This window comes from Temnothorax nylanderi, unplaced genomic scaffold, assembly GCF_030848795.1.
Source record: "Temnothorax nylanderi isolate EJ_2023f unplaced genomic scaffold, tnyl_v1.0 TNYL_tig0204_pilon, whole genome shotgun sequence".
Taxonomy (NCBI): domain Eukaryota; kingdom Metazoa; phylum Arthropoda; class Insecta; order Hymenoptera; family Formicidae; genus Temnothorax; species Temnothorax nylanderi.
The window spans coordinates 89,919-113,870 of record NW_027249266.1 but is presented as its reverse complement, the minus strand read 5'-3'; the positions used below and the strand labels follow the sequence as shown (position 1 = coordinate 113,870).

Here is a 23,952-nt window from a genome sequence, read left to right as displayed (position 1 = left end):
TTGTTATACACTGTAGTATTCGCGAATATTGTGATCGACGCAATTATCCGTCAAGTATCCAGCTATCACACATATCGCGTATCTAATTAAGAAATACAATTACATGACATGATTTATAGGAAGTGTTCTAATGAAGGAGCAATCCACAGCAGTTGTTAATTTAACATAATTATGCTTCGATGTTCTTTCACCTGCAGTGAGTTCCATTTCACGAGTTCCATCTCTTTGTAAGGCCTTTCGAATTGGCAAGAGAAGAGGGGAAAGATGGCTCCTTTAGCAGCTTGAGATTGAACTTTCCAGGATTATCTAGCAGTTTCTCGGGCCTTAATCTAAAAGATTATTACTTACTTCGTGACCCGTCTGCCTTGTCACTTTCATTACTCCTTGCTTTTCCCCGTCTTACCCTTATCCTTAAAAAGATACGAACTTGCAAAGGACGACAGCTTGCACGGAAATATCCCGGAAGGAAATTGGCCTAGCCATACGAAATCGACATTCGATGATTAGATTACATTGCGCTTTCCCGATAGTTATTTATCTCGATTACCTTAGATTGCGAGCTACGAACGTTTAGATCGTAATATTTTGTGTATTTCTCAAGAAAACTATAAATAAATAAATAAGTCTAAAAAATAATAAAGTTGATAATAAGATGGATAATTATATGTTTCTATGGAGACTATATATTGTTAATTATTATTATACTAATCGATATGTTACGAAAAAAAAATATACATATGCCTTAAAAGTATAATCTCTAAAAAAAGGCTTTATATTATAATTAATTATTTAGATACTTTGATGTTTTTTTAGAGAAGTAATATTTATTCCAAGATGAAATCATTTACTTATCTATAACTGTGACATACAAGAATAAATTTTCTATCGAATTTCTTTCTCTCTTTCTCTGTATCTTTCTTTTATTTTTGAGAAATTCGTAAATTCAATAGAAACTTTATTCTTGCTTATCAGTTTCCTCGTCACGATGCCCTGAATTGTTCACTTTGACGACGAAACTTTCCTTAGTACAATGTTTCGAGTTGCAACTGTAGTTACTGTAGTTACAGCCACTATAACGGAGCACGTGCTGCTCATCTACAACTATATGCAGTCTAATGACAACAAAAAATTAAGTTAGGTATATTGATACAAATTTCTCACTGCTAATAATGTCGAATGGTCAAACAATGTCGCTAACAATGATGTTTGAGATTAACATTAAACCCTAATTGCATCTTAAATAATCGAGAATTAAAATTCTAAGCTTTAAAAGGTCCAAATTAAAATATTCTGTTAAATTTTATAAGAAATGAAAACAATTATATTTCCTAATTAATATTAATTTTGTACTAATATGTAGATGGATAGATATGTATATAGAACTTAATTCTAAAACTTATTGTTAATACTTATTATTAATACTTATTGTTAATACTTATTATTGTTAAAACTTATTGTTAATTGTTAGTTCTACTACGAGTCTTTTATTTTAAAATAGACAAATAGAGAATTCCTTGACATTTCCCTTGAGAAACAACCAACTATAAATCGATTGTAGAATCCCTATGGAAAGAATAGACGTTCTGTATGTATGTGTGGTCTAAGTTTCCGCAAAGTTTACGACTAGGAAGACGATACGCTCTATAGAGGTCGATCGGAATATCAACTGCCGCATCTAACTAGCCGTAAGTAGAAGAGACCCGACTGTGGTCAGACACGCAGCGCGACGTCAGCCGCCACTCGATAATAACACGTGTCACGAAGAGTTCGCCAATTTTGCCCGTGATGCATGAAATTAGCGTGATCGAGTTTGATCGACGTCAAGTATAACTGATGGCCATTATTATTAGCGGCTTTCGATCCCGCGGATCATACGATTATTCATTTTTACGTAATATATATATCTATCTTATACATAATATATATGCTCTCTAACGAACACTTTCATTAACTGATTTAATCCTTTCAGGGAGAAAAGTATATTTAATCTAAAGTTTAGAATTTCAATTAAAAATTTTTAGAGTTTAAGATATTTATCTTAAACTTTATCTTAAATTTAATTTGAAGTTTTAAAAGCTTAAAATTTTAATTTGGAGCTTAGTATAATTTACATGCTATCAGCTTGTTTTATTTTTTATTAAAAATTGTTATATTATTGCAAACAAATAACATTTTCAAATTTATAATTTATATTTTCCAAAATATTTTACGTTTTTTGTGATTTATTACTTATATGATAAATAAAAATTATTTTTTTTAACGTAAAACTTAAAAACCATCTCTTTGATAAAATATGTGTGTGTGTGTGTGTATATGCGCGCGCGCGCACGCACAGACCTTTTTTTTAGATAGGACTGGATAGTTTTTATTTTCAAGCGGAGTTTCTCGTTGATCTTTCGATGAATCTTGGTCTTTGCGATAGAGCAACTTCTTTCCGAATAAAAAGAAACCAGGGGAAAATGCAGATGTACCTCTCGTTCTCTTTGATATGCTAAAACTAAGGAATCGTCGCGAAAGAAATTTGCCATGCACATCTTTAAATCAGACCCCGTTTCTTTAAATCACTTTTTGAATCGCGAGCCAATGAAGTTCATTATCAATCGGAGACGTGTACAAATTGGCTTTTGACGTTTCGTCGTCAAAAGAATTATCGGAGTTTTCTCCGGAAGCCGAACGTTTTAGCTTAAATCCTCGGTAATTGAGCTTTAGACTTCGTCGTCTATATTGTAATCAAACACCGCTGTTCGAAGTTTGAGATCCAGTTCCATTATCGAATGAGTTATTCCTTTTGAACAAAAAACATGTGACTTTCATTTCATTACTATTTTGTAAAATTAAAATTTCTTTTACTATAATTTTATTATCATTATTTTCATCATGTTTCATAATGTTTTTAAAAACATATACAATAAATTATTAAACTAGGATTAATTTAATAAACCCTGGAAGATTCTTGACTTAAAAGATTCTCAACTAAATTTGAACCTCACTATGATCTTAATACGCATTTCAACTGTTTTTTTTTACTGTAATTTTCCGCGAAAGAAAAGTATCTAACTTTTAAACCGTTATTTGCACAACTGCGCACGCATTACAATGAAAAATATGTGCATGTATTTCCAATAAAGCGAAGTCGGGAAGATAATCTTTTGTGGGCCAGACTTTCAATCGTGAGAACCCTGTGCTGGAGGTCCGTTTTCCATACAATTCACCCTATCTTCAATTCGAACCAGCGGCAGACTGCTTCTAGCCTTCAAATACCAGTCGCTATTTCCTCCTAGTGCTTGGAATATATACGGTAACTCACGTCCCTCCTCGCCTCAGAATTGGTGGCGGAATCGCTTTAGCAATTCCGATGTCGCTCGCCAATTTCCAAACTCATGCGCGGTATCCGCTCTATCGATGACTACTTTTTCCTCAATGAGTCCCGGTGGATGCGTTTGCGAATCGCGGAAAATGGAAAAAATGCGCCACTTTAAAAGGGCGGTAGTAGTGGTGTTTAAGCATATTGTTCAAACCGCAATAAATTTATGGTCAAATTCACAATAATTCATATAATTAATATAATGTTTGATACTTGTATTTTGTAATATTATAGGTATTATCTATCAAATAAATTAGTTAATTAAAATAAATAAATTTAAAAGGATATATAATGATTTTACTCATATCGCTTTTCGTTAATACTTTAATTTTTCCTCTATATTAATATATTTGAAGTTTTACATTCCATGTTGTATTGATTATTCTAGTTTTCCCTTGATGTTATTACATAAAAAATTATTATTTCTCCTTTCGAGATTCGGATTATCAATCGCGATTGTCGATGCGACTGTATTAATTATGAACGAGAGACGAACTTTAATATTTAATGATCTTAAACTCAGTTGCGCATCGGATGATTATCGAAGTTCAATTACGTGCGGTTGTCGTTAATGGCAATGGCGAAGATTGCGGCCTCGACAATATGAAGTGTTCGTTATCGCACACTTTAACAGACGATAATTATCATTGCACTAACAATAAACTACACTAATACTATCAAGTACAGCTAAACCACTCATTATACATTTCGTATAAGTTATAATAGATAGTATAACCAATCGTAATTTTAACCTAATTTAAGTACTGGCTAATTGCTCTGACTGACATAAAAAATTAATTTCCTTTATTGTTCTTTTGAGAAAAAAATTATTTTTGACTTGTAGAAAAATTTCTAATTTTTACTTAACTTACTACAAATCTTGTCATGAATTTATTGTGAAACCGAAATTATATTATACATTGTATAAAAAACGTCTAATAAAATTGAAAAACTTAAAAGGATATTTGCATAATCCACCTTTCATGGAAGAAAAAGAAAGGAAAGAAAAAGGAGGAAGAACTTCTTTCTTTTCTTTGCACGAAAAGTGTATATATAATATAATATATTCTAATAAAAAGTCTTTTTATTAGAATATACTGTTTTCATTTATTTAATACATTTTACAGCAGTGTTTTCTTTTTTATTTTTTTCACAGATTTTCACAGATTCACAGATCACATCTCAAGAAGCATGGATTATGCAAAATACTTTTCTTCCACGTAAAGTTTTAAAACGAAACGTGGCAAAATCTGTTTATTACATACGAGTACATACACACATACACTATAGGTAGTGTAATTACACTATAGTCTAAACAGGCCGCATGAGATTTCCAGACGGCCTACAATTCGCCATCACGAGCTAAACTCCTCGGGCTAATATCAATTCGCCATGTGTGTTTGTGTGGGATTTCGTCGAGATGTGTACCGAAGGCTAGCAGCGAAAGTAGGTCACGCGCGCCGTGAAGATTTGTTGAAAAGAATTGCAAATAGCGCACGTGGCATAGAATGTGATGTGTGTGCGTTTTAAAAAGGAAGCGAGGCGCAGTTTGCGACGCACTTGTTTAAATCGGGATAAGCCCTCGCTCCGGAAGACCTCGAAACGTTACCGAATCGCTCCGAGGGTTGGCTAAAATACCGACGCGGTATATTCCCAGAGCGATAAGACGTAACGTAGCAACGCATTAATTTTTCACGTTCGGATTATTACGTCGGACATTGATGTAATAATCGTATTATAATTTAAACAATAATGACCTAATTCGCAACAGTAAATGAGAAAAGAAGCATTCGTAATTTTTTTTATGATTTTATTAAAATATAAAGGAATAAATACGATGAACAAAACGACGAGAGACATTAATAAGAAAATAATTGCCTAATTATGGAATCTGCTAAAAACATTATATAAATGTAAGATTTTTGTTTTGTTTCGATGTATACATTTTTATCGTTTGTGATATTAACATATTTCATATATATATTATATATATATTTTAAACTTTTATAGACTTTCTAAGGTTGACTAATCCATTAGATAAAAATTTATATATAGCCATTCCTTTATTATTACCCTTTACCAGCCATAAAATCCGAAATACTTTCGAGCGCAGCATCATCCTCCTTTTATATTTTCTGAAGTGGAAGTCAAATTTTCTTTTACTTCGTTTTCTTTACTAAAAATCTTGGACGACCTGGTTTAATCGGTTACTGATTTTCGCGAAAAAGGAAGAAAAAAAAAGCGAACACTCGCATCAAAGAAAAGTTGTAATCTAATCTGCAAAAAGTTTCGAAAAGTAAAGTCGGGTTGGATCAAAGCAAAGGATGAAGAAAGCTTTTACCCTAACTTCTTCACTGTGTGAGCTTACAGCTTATCGAATCGTGTTGGATGCGAGTTTTCTCGGTGAGATAAGATTCCCATGAATTCGTCGCTCGTACACTTGGCGAATCGGAAAAACTGGGTGTATCAAAACTTTTTATCAATCTTTTAGTTCTTCAGATTCTCCGAAAGAAATAAATAACGTTACCTTTTTTTCGAGACAGCAGTTAAACAATTAATTAAATATATTAATTTTATTTTATATCTTTTAAATTTTAATTACTGTAATATTTTCTATTATTATTTTCTTATATATTTTATATTTGTATAATATTACGAAATATATTTTAATACTGTAATTATATTTCCGTTGTACCTTTTATTCTCTTTTTTCGCGAAATATTACATCTTTTCGTTGGTATAATACCGTGATTTATTTGATACTCTATATTCCCAACTACATCTTCTCTCTCTCTCTCTCTCTCTCGTTGGTTATATCGTGATTTTATTTGATACCCTATATTCCCAAATCGCCCCTGTCGACTATCCTTTAGTGATTTTTGCCACTTTCCGCGGCCATATATTTTATTTCATATCCTTGCTTCGCAATCATAAGTTTCATCCGTCTGCTTCGTTTTCATGACCGACCGACTGATTTTCTATTCTATTGCCTGTGTATACATAAAGTATACATAGGCTCCGTTTCCTTTCCATCAAGAAAACGATGTCTCGCCGAGATCCATTCTTTGTAAATATATATAGATCCATCGTTTCACTACTTAATAATTTTGAGGTCTTTCATCATATCAACAAAAATTTGCAAAAAGAAACGCGATATTCTTTTACAGAGAATGTAAAAGACCCTTTACCCTTACAAAGTTTCGAAGTTATAATAATTATTATAAAAAAAATATTAATAAAGACTGTAAAGAAGAAATCGATTTTTGTTAAATAAATGCAGAGTTAAAGACGATTTTTATTATCGGTTTTTTACGTTACATCTATTTTATAATATGTACATATATTAAAATGCATTCATGGACTGCTTGTTAAACATTCATTTAACGTAACTGCATAAGACAGACGATAAATGATCTCGCCGTGGTAATCTTGCGAAGGATATTTCATCACCGTCGTCGCTATCGGCGCGACGGCCTTATTTCGTGCGAATTACGATCGACTATCCGTATGGCAGCGAAATACTGCGCATAACTAGGCAGCGGTTAAATGTACCTACCTATATTCTAAATCGAGCGTAATGCAGCTGCGATTTTCGATTTAATGAAGATGAATATACTGCGCATTGTTTCAATGAAGCCGCATGTATTTACTTAAGTCTTGAAAACAGCATCTCTCTCTCTCTCTTAGCGATGCTTGTGAAATCATAATATTGAGAAAAGTAAAATTAAAATGGAGAAAATAAGACGAAATTAAGGTTGAGTAAGAAAATTAAACATTAAGATAGATTAGATTTAAATAATAATAAAATTGAAATAATTAATTTTTGAAATTGTTGTGATTCTGATAATGACAATTTCAGAAATTAACACATCGTCTAAAATTCTATAGTTGACCAGATATAAATGTGATAAATCGAATTTCGCGAAGACGAAATATTTTTACCGACGAGAATGCCATGATCATATTTATTTATTAGAATCTCAGAAGTTTCCAACCTTTTCATACTCGCGTAATATCAAATTTAGCCTCGATCAATGCTTTTCACATTTTCCTCATGCTGTAGAGAGTGTTTATGAAAAAAAGCTTAGTCGAGAAGCATCTTCCAAGTTTGCGCCTGTTTCGAGAACAAGCGTATAACTTCGAGTTTGCAGTTGAAACAAGAGGTTTGTGCAATATTCTTTTTGTTAAAAGCTATAGTTGTGTGCCGAAGTCCGAAGTAATACGGAAGTTGATCTCGAACTTTTTAATTGTACAAACGTTTCATCGAGTTTATGAGATCAATTTTGGATTTATTGTTTAGTTAAACAATAAAACATAAAAATTTCAATTTATCTTATAGGATTATAAGGAAAGATTCGTGTACTGTTTATTGCAATTATCTGTATTGTAATTATCTATTAATTAGTGAGAGAAAATTTTATGACTTATATAATACAAAACATATATTCATAGTATTGTATATTGAAGAGACTCCCGCCCCCCCTCTCTCTCTCTCTCTCTTTCTGAATATATTAAATCAAGATATTAATATCTACGCTCAGTATCTGCGCGGATTTCTGAGCTGATGCATAACAGGATATGCCGGTGAACTACCAAAGTTTAATTGCGTTTGCCTCCAGTAATGAGGGAAACTACTTATTTGTAAACTACTTATTTATAAACTACTTATTAGGATATGCTAATTAGTGATTCAGCATTCACAAACTTTGATATTCCAGCGTTTTGTTCGTAATTGCATCGCCGATATTCTCGGAGAGAATTTTTATTATGAATGCAAATCTTTATTATGAACGCGCGCGTATAATCTAATATAGTAATCTCCCTGTTTACGAGATCCCAGAAGATTAGATGATTATATTGACGATGTTCTTGATATTACCAATATTGTCTGAAAAAAAAATTATATTTAAAATAATAGATAAATAAAATATAATCAATATAAATATTTAAAAAATATAAATATAAAAAATATAAATAATGAAATAAAATCGAAAAAATAAAAGTAAAAGCGATTCAGTAATAAAATATTCCTTTTAAAATTTTATCGGTATATTTTCTTTCATAATAAAATAATAAAATACATCAAAATATTTCTTCTCTCGATTTATGGATATATAATTGAAGTCTGCATATGTTTTGCAAATATTTTGCGATATTAATTCTTGCGAATATGAGTTTAATTCAAAGTTGCTTTTGCTCGTGAATCAGTCGTAAGTGCGATGAAATGAACGTTGTTAAATCGCGCGGGCGAAGTAACTAAATCGAATAACGAATGCAATATTTGAATGCAAAAGCTCACCAACAAGTATATGCGACGCGCAATTTTCTAGATTATACGTATATATATCAAAGCAACATGTAACAGCAAGCGCATACTGTGTACATTATATTTTTTCAGCATCGAATATAGTGTTATTCCAGTTGTAATTCAGGAATTATTCTAATTTTCGAAAAACAAGGAAAAGCGTATATATGTTTTATTTTTTCTATCTTAATCTTTTGTTGTATATAAAATTATTATATTATTATTACGTATTATATTATCGTCCCATAATAACGGTAATAATAAAATAATCTGATGAAAATAATTTAATACGGTGAACGTGAAATAATTCTCACGGCTTATAGCAATAAAATTTTAAAATTCTTTTTAACTTATTTTAATTCTTCTAAATTCTTATAAAATTTTTCATCAAGCCGCGATGAAAAATCTAGGTCGGAAGGTCAGAGTTCAAACCTGTTCAATTGTACTACGGCGAATTCAAAGTGGAAGTAACAATAAAATAATCGTATGTCGGGAAGACATTAAATTCATGCGGTTTAGCAGGCCGAAAAGGTAGCATGAAGTAAACTTGGATAACGGCCAAGACATAAAACTACAGTGCATCGTACTCGCGGTCGAGAAGGTCGAAGTTGAATAAACATCGGTGACATGATTTCAAACAGAGAAGAAAGAAATCGAAAGAAATGACAATTTGACAAAAAGCAAGTAACGCAATAAATGATGGAATCTAATAAATAAAAATTATTATTAATTTTTATAAGAGTTACTTAGGGATTATTCGTGTCCAGATATAATTTCATCTAATTTTTAAATCTGATTTTTCAATTAAAGAACTCGAATGTTAAAACAATATTGTAGTATATAAAAGTATAGTATATAAGTGGCCTAGGATTATTGATAATATTTTATGTGACAATCGATAAGTTCAAATTATTGCAACACATTATTGTTTCTTTTTCTCGAAATTGATATTTGAAAATTGCTTTTGTTTGTTTGTTTGTTTGTGCAGCTTAATGCTTCGTTGCCTATCATTTTGCACGAGATTATAAGAGATAATTCAATATTAACTTTGGAGCAAAAGATTCAATATTAGGAAAACTAATATTAGGAATAGAAAAGATATTTATATTTAATCTGTCTGTCTATTTGTACTAAATTATTTACTTAACATTATTTGTATCTATAATTTATCAAATTTTACTCTTTAATATATTAATTGAACCAGTTCTGAAATAAAAACCAATATTATATAAAGTTCTTCCTGAATTAAATTCTAGATTATAAAATAGAAAATATTAATAAAACGAAAAACGTTATTTAATGTAAAATACGATAAATATTATATTTCACAATTAAATTAAATAATTATACAATTGTTATTTATTATATAATAATTCGATATTTGTCTTACTTATGTTTTAGGAGCAAAGTTGCGGCCGCTTTGCTAAATAAACATCTACAGATTAACGGGATTTCAGCTGGTCTGACATCTCTGCCGACCGTGGAGCAATCATCACCCGAACCGCAGCCGGAAGAGCCGCAGATAACTAGTAGCAGCAAGATGAAAAGAGAGCGGAAGGCAGCTAGGACGCTTGGCATCATCATGTCGGCGTTTCTGGCTTGCTGGCTGCCTTTTTTTCTTTGGTAACGTATATTCAGTATTATTTCTTTAAGTTTATTCGAGAAAATATCTATTATTCTATTAAGATGCAAGTGTAATATCAGCCTTATTTTCATTTCCTCTTTCTCTCTCTCTCCGCCCCCCCCTTGCCCCCTCTTTCTATTTTATTATTATCATTTTACTTTTTCCCTATTTTTATTTTCTCTAGAATTATAACGTTATGTTTTTGATTTTATTAAAAAAAGATGAAAATTGTGTGAGAGAAGTTCTGATTATAGAGAGAAGATTGCCCTTAAAAAAAAATAATTTTTAACAGTTGTCGTGACGTTGCATTGTCTTCTTAGAGGATTCTTAAAGAGGCTTTTAAGAGGCACGCACATTTATTGGAACTTGTTTAGTTAAAATCGATTTATAAAAGATTAAGAAAAATCACAAAATTGCATTAAAAAAACTCTACTTAGTAATTAGAAAAATAAGTTATTGTTTCATATAGAATTAAATAGAAAAAAATAATAATTTCTTTCGGTATTTATTAAAGTCTGAATTGCAGTTTCATAATTTGGTCAATAATAAAACAAGATATAGTACGTGCGACGAAAATGCTACTTTTCTTATCAGTGTGTATGACACACACAGGATACACGTTGTGCACAATCTGTCACGGTAATTAACGTTATTTTCTCCTGCTAAATAGCGTACAGTATGTTAGCTTCGTGTTTGCTTCGTTAATTACATGGGTGGAACGTACGTGAGGTAAATTGTTGGCGTGACGTTGCGTTATCTTTGAGAGGATTCTTAAACGCTTTTAAGAGACACGCACACCTATTGGGACTACTTGTATAATCCTCTCACTTTTTTAAAACCTTTTAATTATGTTTATTACATTAAATTAGTTATTGTGCTGCAATTTAAAGAAAGAAAACGACATTACCTATCTCGTTTTAATATACATATTATTTTTTAACACTGCTTGCATTTGTTGTTAAGAAAAAAAAAAGAAACACTCATGTTCTGTTTCACTTCAAATCCGATGAAAAGTTCGTCGAGAGAAATATTTCGTTCAATGAAGCATCTTAGAGAATGGTACGTTTTCAGCGAGAGAATAGTTTTGAAACTCGATAATTAATTTTGAGAGTGTAAATAGAACTACGTGAGGTGTAGAGCGCGTAGGATGCATCTTCATTTCGCCTACTCGTTTTTGTGCAAACAACTTGAGGTATAAAAAGCAAAAAAAGAAGAGAAGAAAATATTGTATGCACCAACTGCAACGTTCGTTAATTGTTTACTATAGAGCAACTGACAATGAGTCAATAACATTTTCGAATGAGAAATATTGTTGTCGAATCAGATATATAAACTGTAGGAAGGTATCGACACATTGATAAAAGTATAGAGCAATTCTAGATAGATAGATCAAAATAAAAACAAGAATTTTACATAATTATATATTGGCGAATATAATAAAAATTTGAAATTAAGCGTAATCATTGCTAATAATATTATGCCATCGCGAATTATCAGTAATTCCAATTAATTCTTCTTTTGAAAGAATGATCGCGGTTTTGTAAAATTATCGTAATTTTATAAAATTATATGTGATTTTATGAAATTGCAGATGATTGTATAAAAAGACATTCGAGAATTGCTTGCATTCATCAAAGTTCTATAGAATCGTCAGAGAGATTTGATATAAGCACAGAAAATTAAGTATTCTTTCATCGTAGTAAATATATTACATGTTACGGATACACGCATATTACGGAAATTTTAATAATTTGGTGATTGTGCATAATAATATTAAAAGGCAATTTATTCGTAATTTCTGATATAGAGATTATCTCCATAAGGTACTCATAAATTTCCGTGTGCACAAAGAATTGCAATCATAAAATCGAACACATACTGATGGTAGATTTAACACGATTACACGATAGATTTAATACATACATACGCCTTTCAAAAACGTATTTTCTTTCAACTACTTTCAACTAATCAATTCTTTGATCAATTTGAAATAGTAGCTTATTGTTAGCAAAAACACACACACACAGAGAGAGAGAGAGAGAGAGAGAGAGAGAGAGAGAGAGAGAAGAGAGGGAGAGGGGAGGGAGAGAGAGAGAGAGAGGGAGAGAGGGAGAGAGGGATAGAGAGAGAGAGAGAGAGAGAGAGAGAGAGAGAGAGAAGAGAGAGAGAGGAGAGAGAGAGAGAAGAGAGAGAGAGAGAGAGTAGAGAGAGAGAGAGAGAGAGAGAGAGAGAGAGAGAGAGAGAGAGAGAGAGAGAGAGAGAGAGAGAGAGAGAGAGAGAGATCATGATTTATCGTACCTTTCAGTATTTTACATTTTTTAACAGTTTTCAACAAAACTTTTCACTCTTCCTGTCTTTGTAACTCAAATTAAAATTCTATTATATACCTATACTTGCAGTGTAAAGAATATTTTATTATATCGATTTCTATACGAAGCTTAGTTTTTCTGAACTTCATACATCAAATGCTTGCAACTCAAAAGCAATTTTACGATATTATTTTTTAAATAAAAGATAAAATGAGTTTAAGATTAGCAAAAAATTGCAGTTTAAAGGAAGTGCGCTTAGTAAAGGACGATCTATATATTACAAAGAGTTTGACATCAAATAAGTTATATGTTATATCATATACTAATTTCCGATAGTATTATATAGCATATATAACTCCTGAATTATATTTGAAGTCTCTCTTTATAATACACATATATACATAGTATTTTCGTAACATATATATAAGCTACATATAGTGGCCAAAAGTTCCTGGCAAGGATACGCGTCAATCGAGGTCAATCTCGAGGAATCGTCCATTTGACGATTATTATTGAACGATATCCGAACGAAAGTGGAAGGCCGAGGGATATTACGCCGTGTCGCCCCAAAATTCCTGAGGGTGCAGTAACGCGGAAAGGAGGTGAGAGTCGGTTGGTCGGCTATATAGCGAGCCGCGATCGATAGAGAAAAGTAGTGTATGCCGCCGCGATCTCCGGAGATTTGCAACGGAGAGAGTTTGAGGGTTGTGTGCAGCCACCTCGAAGCGGAGAAAGGGTGGTTCCGCTGTGTGTCAAGTGCCTCTCCTCGAGATATAACGCAGTTGCATGACGAACATATCACAATAGACTTAGTGACGACGACGAAAGATTAAAAGTCAGCCATTTCTAAATTTAACTTCTTAGTACAGGACTTTTTCAATAAAACGCCAGACTTTATTATTAATGAAGGGATTGCGCAAACTATGCGTGTATATTCAAAGCAAAAATGTTTTCAGTGAGAAATTGTACATATATAAATATGTACGTATTTATATTTATCATAAAATTTATATTTACATATTTTTCTTATGTAAAATATAATATTAATTAATTTAATCTAATGCAAAAAATTTACACTTTAATATACATCTTTTTTATATTTAAATTTTATGTTATTTAATATTGTAATGCATCTATATATTACATATATGCGAAAAATACATTTAAGACGGGAAATATGAATTTATATCTTTTCTGGTTGGTTATCCCTCCAGTTTTCAGAACTTTTATTATGGGCTTTTAGCACGATAAACATTCATCGCTCGTATTTAATGAATATAGATGGTTACGTTGCTATTTTACAAGACACAATATATTGTGCAAAATTTCGAAAAAAAAAATACAAACAGTTATATCTGTTGCAAACCAGTTATATTGATATCCGATAAAATCTATTGGAACATTGAATGAAAAATGGGATGTTTTTTCTATTTTTTTCTTATTTTCTATTTCTCTCGTTTTACTAAATTGTTAATTAATATTTACAAAAATATCTTATAGAAAGAAATATATATGTATATAATGATCATTTATACAGAAATATTAATAATTTTAATTTAATTTCCAAATTGTATATAAAATAAAGTTTAATCTGAAATGCAAGTGGTCGAATTTTAGTCGAATTATGTTAATTTTTAATATTTTCTAATATCTAATGTTCAACATGTTAATATTTTCTAGTGAACTTAAATTATGTATAAGAGAATAAAAAATTAACATAAGAAATTAAATACATAGTTTTTTATCGATTAATATAAATTAATATAAAAAATTAATAATTTTGTTGATTTTAAGCAAAATTATAAATAAAATAACATTTCTTAAGTCGAAAACTGAGATGGATTACATTAACGGCCTCCCCAAAATAGACGCACCAAAGTGTTTTTCCATGTAATCACTTAGTGGCGCCTCACTTCGTGAAAAATTCCCCACGGGCGTCAAGGAAGTTCAATAATTCGGAAGACAGCTGAGGGAAAGAAAAAGCGCAGTTGTCATATTTCACGATAATCCGAATTGATCCGAAAATCAGCGAGCTTACAAGAAGGAAAGCTAAATGCTTCCGTATATACTTGAGTTTAATCGATTTTCAGCCAGTTTCATATTTCGAGTCCTGTTGCACTTTCGCAATCTCTTTGATCTCTCAAGTGATCCACGTCAAAGTAAAGTGCGGTAATCCGCGATGTTTCATTTGAGAGAATTTTTCGTAATTGATATTTGTACCTACTTTTGCATTAAATTTATATACTTCAAGCAATATTTATAGCAATATTTTTGTAGCATTTTACAACTCTTTTACAACCTTCTGTAATTTCGTACATTATTGATATTATAAAACGTAACATTTTCTATATTTTTTACATTTCGCATTTCTTTATAAATATTTTCTTTGTTTTATATTATTAATATTGAAGATTATTAATATTACTTCACAATTGCTATATCAATCCTCTGATGAAGAAAAAGCCTGAACTAGGATACATAATCGCGGTAATAACAGGTGGCATGATACCTTGGGACGTATGAAAAAGAAAACACGAGGAAGAAACGGGACAATTCAGAGCTTTCGATTATTTGCTCGTTATCAATTGTTATTACACCGTTGTTGGTAGGTCCACCAACTCTATCACTTCGTCGGAAAAACAATGGAATTGATTTCTCGTCGCGCGATTCCAATAGTATATCGCCGCTAAATTCACTATACGGCTATCAATTTTCCTATATATTCGAGAATCGGATCTCTGTTCCTATTATTCCGCCGAATAATACAAGCCAATACTCTGCTTCTCTCTCTCTCTCTCTCTCTCGCTCTCCTTCTTTGCCTAGCCTCATTACGGGGCAAATCCTTGACCCACTTTTCCATTCTTGCCCACCAAGCTTTTTCAATTCTTTTTGTCATCGTCTGACACGTCTTAGAGTGTTACTACTCGCGCTACGCGAATATTTTCTTGGACAAATTGAATCTGTCAACGTAACAGAGACACAAATAAATTTTGTAAAGACTACCTATACCTATGTATATATAGGTACTTTAATCAATCTACAATATATAATACAATATATAATATAATTACATATTATACATTCAGAAGAATTTATTTATAATTTTATTATATGTATTATCAATTTTTATTATTTAACAATAAATTTTGGAATGAAATATTCTCAACCGTTGTATATACGAGATAATGTATGCGATCTTGTGCTATATTATTATTGACTATAATTTATCGATTTAATACAGAGACCATATTGCATGAAAAATCGTCTTGAATAAATTAAGGTGCAGGCTATTGCATAAAAAGTAGGCAAAAGGAATCAAGTATCGATTTTGTGTAGCAATTATGTTGCGCCGGTCATCGTTAAAGAAAGAGAAACGCGGATAAAAGTTTTAAAGGAATTGAACGACACGACGGTCAATGAGGAACTATCTCGATGTAAAGAACTTTAGCCATTCACATGGGCAGAGAGAAAGAAAGTTGACCTTAACCGATAGCCGTTCTATTCTTAGCTAGTGAACCTAATACACTAATACGAGACACATAGTTTGATTTGTATCGATCAACGATGTAAATGCGCGTAAAAAGACAATGATGCCATATCGTTCTATGGAAGTAAAAAGTTATTCTATGGAAGTAAAAAGTTATTCTTTCTAATTAATTTTCATGGCTTCTTTTATGCACAATGTACTAAAAATTAAAGAATAGTTAAGCGTGGTATTTGTCTGAAATTTTATATAATTAATAACAAATAAAAATAGAAATAGGTATAAATAGCTCCATCGATATTGAAAATCATTTGTTTTAGAATATTTTTTTTTACAAAAAACCCGCTTATATACATATAAAACGGACTCTACCTCTGATTGTATTAATCTACTCTCATTTTGTTTAGAAATAAAAATTTCAAGTAAAAACTTTAAACTTAAAAAAAATTCACAAATATATAAGTACAGTCTGCTTTCCAAAACTTATTTTGAATTTACTTAAATTTTCCATTTCCCCGAATAAAAAGAGATCTTATTCGGAAATAGAAAAGTTCTAAGTGGATTCCCAGTAGATTTAGAGCAGATTCTGAAGTAGAGACGGTTTATTTTTAGCTTCATAGAATCGCGGCATTTTAACATTGAGCGATTCAATACAGTTATTTCTTGCCCCCTTTCAAATCGATAATAGGGAGGGGGGAGGGAGGGAGAAATCACATATAACAATGCGGTTCAAGAGAGATCGCGTCTAGGAGGAGAATCGTCCCCCTCCGGAAGCCTGTAAATCCATTCTTCTCTTGTCGATGGAAACAATTTCGACGTCAGGTGCATGTAGGTCACGTCGACAGAAAATGAGATACTTCGTTTCTTCCTTTCCGCCGCAATATACGGATCATTACTACGTACACGGATATACTAGATACGGATGTTCGCAACTAAACCTTACGCGTTGTTTAGAATTGAAAAATATATCCTTTTTTTTATTTTTGCATTATTATAGTTTATTTAATACTTAATCATGTCACAAATGTCACAAACATATATAATAAATCATATTTATATATATGATAAATGATTGTATATATGTCAATACATAATCTGCAATTAAAAACTCGTTACGAAAGATATGGCGTAATATACTTAAGGAGTTATAGGACTCTGACAGAAGTAAAAATGAGGAAAAATTTGGGGAGTTGTAAAAAATTATGAATTAATAGGAGTATGAACTTTTCTTGTTATGTATGTCCACTTGTTATGTAGGTATGTTAACTACATTTAGCAATATATTTTTGTGTAAAATAATTAGATTTTATGATACACATTATAATTAACATCATTGTATCAAGGTCCTGTATATTAATAGAGAATGCCCCTTAATAATAAATGCAACGTTATATGAGTTCTCGGTAAAGTAGTAGTTTTCATAAAACGTAATGTAGCAGTTATTACGTGATCTATTATGCAGTATAATTTATTATAGATTCGAATGTGATTAAAATTGTGTCATACAATCTTTTGTATCCTATTATGTCTTCACTGAACTAATTTATGTATTTATAAATCTTTCTTAATTTTTAAAAATTGTATACATAGCAGGTTTATTGCATAATGCATGCATTAATAAATTAAAGAGAATTCTCTAATTTAACGCGAAAAAAAAAATTCTGAGGAAAGCAATTTTGTTTTTCAATGCATTAACACTGCGAATGTCTCTGCTTGATACAGGTATATCATCACGGCTTTATGCGATTCGTGCGAGAGCGGCGCCGTGGTGGTAGCGGCGGTGTTCTGGGTGGGCTATTTCAACAGTGCCCTGAATCCGCTGATCTACGCGTACTTCAATCGCGAATTCCGCGCGGCCTTTCGGAAAACCCTCGAAAGCTGTTGCCGCGCGATTGGACCGGTGCGCGATCTGCGCCAGGTGCATCGCAAACAGGATCTCGTGCACAGCAACGCCTCGTCCGAGCTGCACGTCAACAATCAGTTGCGCAATAGCGAGATGACCAACGTCCACATCGAGGCGTGTATTTAAATGGATCATGCGATCCGGTGAAAGTAACAGCGGAGTCCTCGAAGAATCTTTTGAATAAAAAAAAAAAAAATGAGTAGGAACCGAAATGGCAGGTAGGACAGATGATTTCAAAAGTAAAAATTAAGCCGATCAAAAAATGTGTTTCTTCCTTTTTCTATAAAAAAATGTTTAATAATTAATTCAATACTGTAATATATTCTTCCCTGTACGAAATGTTAAGAAAACAAGGAACTTAATTTTTGAAATATAAGAAAACGTATAGTTTGACAAAGTTCTATTTTTTTGAAAAAATAAATATATTCTTTTTATGTTGATGAAACAAAAAAAATGATCGAAATTTTTGATCAATTTAATATTATGGAAACGTTGATGTTATATATATTGTCTTATCGTGTCTTTGTATCTCATGGTCTTTTTTTATTATCTCTTCGAGATAAGGTCTGAAAGAGAAATTCAGGGATAAAGTATAAAGAAGAATAAGAAAGCCAATATTTTAAAGAATTTATCATTGAAATTAAGACTGTTCAAAGAACACACAAAGAATTTATCACTAAAATTAAGATCGTTTCAAATTCGTCAAAAGAATTTCAAGTCGTCGTTAAAGCTAAGGTCATGAAGGTGTGCGACGTCATATATTTGCATCAAGTATTCGCAAATATCAAATATTATTTGCGAGAGGAAAGGTCGTAATCCCAAAGAGAGCGTGAATAGAGTATGTACGCCATACTCTTGCCTATAATTTCGTCCTGCGGCCGACCTATTTTAGGGACATATTCGCCGCTCGTCCCCAAGGGTCTATTTCTGTTCCGGCAACGTTCCATCAGGTCCGTAAATAAGGCTCCTGTCCGTCGGCAGATTGATGTTCCGATTCAGCAGTAATATTTTAGCGGTGGTCCGATAACGTCGAAATGAACTTTCGAACTAACATTTGATTCGTGCGCGAGCATCTAGTTTGCCGTAATTGGCATCATATACGTTTGTAACTAATTAAATTTGTCTGAAATTGAACAAATAATATGGTAAACACTAATAGAACATTTTAATGTTAATTACATATATGTATAATATTAGCAAATTCGGATCCTTAAAGTGTTTGCGTATAAAAAATCATTTTCTTCATCCTGTTATTTTTGCCCCTTAATCATTTACATTTTTGGATAGCCAAAAATTACTGAAATTAATCAAAAATTACGTACGCTTCAAGGATTTTTTCTGAGGAGAGAAATTAATTCGAAACTGATAGAATAATTTGCAAGAAAGCATGAAAGGATTAATTAAAAAAACGGCTTGAGGTGTTTCTGTAGACCCGCGAAGGAGAAGCGAAGGGAAAAATAAAGAGACCAAAGAAAAGGGTTTGAAGGTGGGAGATAAAGCCGTTCTACTCGTTTAGGGGATCACTTTGTACATAATTGTGCTGCGACAGCGCGTTTCGTTATAATCAAAGGGATTTATAATAATGAGCTCTTAGAATTAAACGAGGTATCATTGTAAATACGAATCTGCGTTTTAGGCTCGTGCAACTTCGTGTATAAATGTTAAAGCGTATCATCCCTCCCGCAAGACAAATCATTTTATCGGAATAGATAAATTTATGAGGGCATCTTATTAAAGAGAATCACTAAAATGCCAAAGATGAAAAAGCAGAAATATATATTATATATACACATATACACAGTATATATACTTATATGTACAGCAATAAGACGTAAGAATGTTGATGATGTTCCGTTATTCGTACATATATTATATATATTTATTATAATTTATTGTATATTGTTTATTGTAACGAATGCAGAATGTAGCGAATATTCGATTCTAATTTGGATCGAATTAATTTTTAATCTTTGGAAATATTTAAAAAGAATGGAGAAATGTGAGTTGTTTTTGTTGATATGTTATCGTTCTCACATCATCTAGGTATTTCTTTAAAATCTTGTGGATAGTCTTAGAAAATAACAATGTCGTCGAAATTATATTGGATCGATTTATCTCAGAAAGGGCTTTTTGTTTATCAAAAAAAATTTTTTTTTTTTTTAAAGGAGTAACATCTATTTTAGAGAAACAGTATTATTTCAAAAACATTATTTTACGCTACTAAATAATTTCTTATGTGTAATACGATTTGGCACATGAGAGTATTAGTAACAAATAAATTAACAATAAAGGAATATAATACATTTAAATATTGTTTAATCTTATTGTATATATATTATTAATCAATCAATAAAATATTCTATAATATATTTTACTGAGATACTTATATCGAAGCATATGTCAATAAAATATGCGTAATATATATTTTTGACATTTTTTTTAAAATTAAAGTCCTCTCTCAGATTATTTCGGTCTATTATTAGATAGAAATATATATTTTTGGAAAAGATTGATAACGAAACGCAGTGATCACGAAACAATCGATTTTACGAAGGTGTAACTGGTTTTTTAGTCTTTTTCTTTTTTTTTTCTTTCATTAGTTTCTTTATGTCACTGGCTGGCAGATCAAAGAAGACGGTATACGTATATAGTTATGTATACTTCAGAATGCAGAACAATCACTAACGTAAATACGTTCGAGCGTGGACGATATCGTGAACGTGTTTTTTTACTGCAGTTTATACAAATTGCAATTCGTAAAAATTGGAATTCAAATTATATGGATAGCAGTTCCCAATAACTTCAATGCGTTTAACTTTCAAAACTGTAGAAACACGGAAAAGAAAGGGATTTATAAAGAAATTTAAAAAAAAATTCTATAAATTATAAGATTAAGTTTATTTAATTTTAATTATAATATTCTAATTTAAAATAAATTGGAAAAAATTATTTTAATTTTGACAGTAGTATATATTTTTGCACCGATAAAAAATGAATTTCAGAAGATGTATAAATTTCAACTTCTTTTAGTTTTTTTTCTTATTGATCATCATTTATACATATTTCAGTTTCTAATTTCTTCCCTATATATATTTACGAGGAACGAATTATTTACGGGGTACGAAATTGCTACGAAATCGTTTGCCAGCTCGATCTATTCGTATATCACGTATCTGTTAGGCTACGGCTATAAAGGCGGCTAGTGTCCTCCTAATGTAACGTAATGTGCAACGTTGTAAATCGATGTTTACGAGACGTCTGGCGTTAAAGCGGTTTTGCAAACGATCAAGACTTGGCAAAGCAATTTTACCGTCAGAGAGAAAAAGGAAAACCGATTTCAGACGATTTATAATTCGCGAGAGGATTACGGGAAAATTTTCAAGTATTGAAAAAAACAAAACAAGAGATTAATAAATATATAAAAATTTATATATGTGATGTGTCACGAATTATCGATCGTCTGATATAGGCCTTAGACAAAAAGACATTTCCAGTGGAAAAAGAAACACGTAGTATTTTAATGACAATAGCGTGAATGAGAAAATTTATCGTTCGTTTTATGGGCGCGCAATTTCCGTAAACTTCAGGTTGATAACAAGATCGTTCTGCGAGAGATTGTTAACCTGGATGCATGATCGTATGCGTACGAAATTTACAGGTTGCATAACTATATTTACTGCAGTGTGGTTTCATGGATCGTGGTGATACGTAACGAAGAGGCTAATTCGCCGCGAGAATGTCGCATGTGACTAATTTGTGGCGAATATTGCTAGATTAGGGAAATTAATAGGCTAAAAAATGGATGTATTTTGATGTAATAACTTGTTATGCATATTTCTTATTTCAGAATATTAACGATTATTTATTGCATTACTGAAACGACTCTATAATTGACAATATTATTGTATATTTTAAATTTTAAAGCAGCATATAATTATTATCAGTAATAACTTTATCAGTAATCAATATTTAATGTACCTGAAACGGAACCAGTCTGTAAGTATATAGATACAAATAATGCATTTTATTTTAACAGTACACAGTCTTTAAAAAAAAAACTATGATTTAACTATTACACATACATACACATACACAAAATTCATCATTATATCAATAGTAAAAATACTTTTTAATTATATATATCTTTTCAAGTATTTATATGACGTATTCATTCCATCAATTACCATTCCACAACTATTAATTATCAATTAAGTTTATATCATCATTAATAGCGATAATTTAATTAAAAGTTGCTACGCATCCGCCATAATGAGAGCCTAATGCGTGATATATTTGCAAAATGTTGCAAATAGCATTTTTATGCCATGACGGAAGATTATGTATGTATGTGTACGAAACAAGATCTTCATGTATCGCGTGATGGGTACAGAGCGCGAATGTATAGACTAGGTTTGGAGATGTGAATCTACTGTGTAGAAAATTAATAACAATGTTTTAAAGAAACATGCATTTCTCTTGACCCCCCCATTTACTTCTCCCCCCATTTACTTCCATGAAATCTACCACTATATATTGTTTAAATTCTGCAATGGTTTCTTTCTCCAAAACTGAAAATAATAGATTTAATTCTTGTTTAAAATGAGATTGTCTTTTACAACTTTGTGAAATGATTCTAATTAAATTTTAATCTTCTACAGTGCTGTTCTACATTGTGCAAGCTGTTTTTTTTTTTTTCAGAAAGCCTGATAAATTCGCGAAAGTAAATATTGCGGCAATTTTTCAATCTGTTAAATGCGTGCAGAATGAGGATAATTTAACGACTTGAAACTAAAAACGTGTTATTTCAAAATATTAAATTTTTGTTATTAAAATAAAAAAAAAACCAATTGTGATCACAGATAAAATTTAATAATTAACACTCGAAAATCAATAAACGATTAGAATAATAAACAAACAGAATATTAAAAATTAGAAAACTTTTTATTTGTGAAAAGAAACTATATATAATACATTGTATAACTTATTTAGTTAGAGTTTTATTTAATTTAGATGGAAATTTATAAAATTTATTCGTTTTGTATCACTTCGTGGGGAATTTTCAGCAAAATTGGAATTACACCTCTATAAATCTCATAAATTCATGGAAATACACCCTTTTAACGTCGAACGTTTCGATAACATGTAACATTTTAAACATTTATGCTTACAAAGCGTGAGACGCGACACCCCGTTTCAGAAAGCTTGTCAAGATTTCATGGGTAGTCAAACTGCGACGTCTGCTTAGCATTCGGGACAATAGCACCTCTCACTATTGTTACAGAATGCACGTGACTGCTGCATCGAAAGCTGCATTCGTGTTATCGTAGAATATTTGCAAACGCGCATAAACGTTTATTTTCATTTTGAGTAAAATTGAATCAAAACAATAAACCGTAAAAATTCCTGCCGGCTCCTCTCTCTCTTGTACGTTCATAAATATAAACAAATTTCCTATATATTTTAATTTTACACATCACTGAGAGAAAATATCATCAAAAGATTAATAATAGTTTAAGCTATATATTTTACATGTATTTCACATTTTATTTATACAATTGCAAATAACTGTTGATGAACGTCTACTAATAGCCACTTTAACTTGTAACTTGTACAGCGAAAAACGATTCAAAGTTGTTTTTTACAAAGGATTTAAAGTTGCTCGAAAGTGCTTGTATTTTACCTCCTGAGTTTTATTACATTCAGAAAAAGAGAAAAGTTAAAGTTTTATAAAATATATAAAGAGAAACGAACCGTATAAACGAAACACATTTCGAAGCAAAGTTTTGTGTATAGTCCGCGATTTAATATATTGCTTATTCAATTTAAATGCAATCTCTTTTTAGCATCGATACAATAAGGATAATTTTTTATTGTTATCGTTAGAAAGAGATGACATTAATAAAAGATTTGAGTTAAATAAAACAATACTTAGTTTCCAAAAAAAAAATAAAATAAAAATAAAG

General features: G+C 31.1%; 1 protein-coding gene across 6 annotated transcripts in view; it reads left to right on the top strand.

The window, feature by feature from the left end:
• The window catches only part of LOC139778992 (octopamine receptor beta-1R), a 64,150-nt gene extending 41,697 nt beyond the window's left edge, over positions 1–22,453 (top strand). For all 6 annotated transcript variants that reach the window (XM_071717189.1, XM_071717188.1, XM_071717187.1 and 3 more), the window contains 2 exons: positions 10,071–10,292; positions 17,809–22,453. In XM_071717189.1, coding sequence (XP_071573290.1) covers positions 10,071–10,292; positions 17,809–18,115 — 529 coding nt within the window. In that variant the 3' untranslated portion in view covers positions 18,116–22,453. The remainder of the gene's footprint in view (positions 1–10,070; positions 10,293–17,808) is intronic.
• Positions 22,454–23,952: the final 1,499 nt, after the last annotated feature.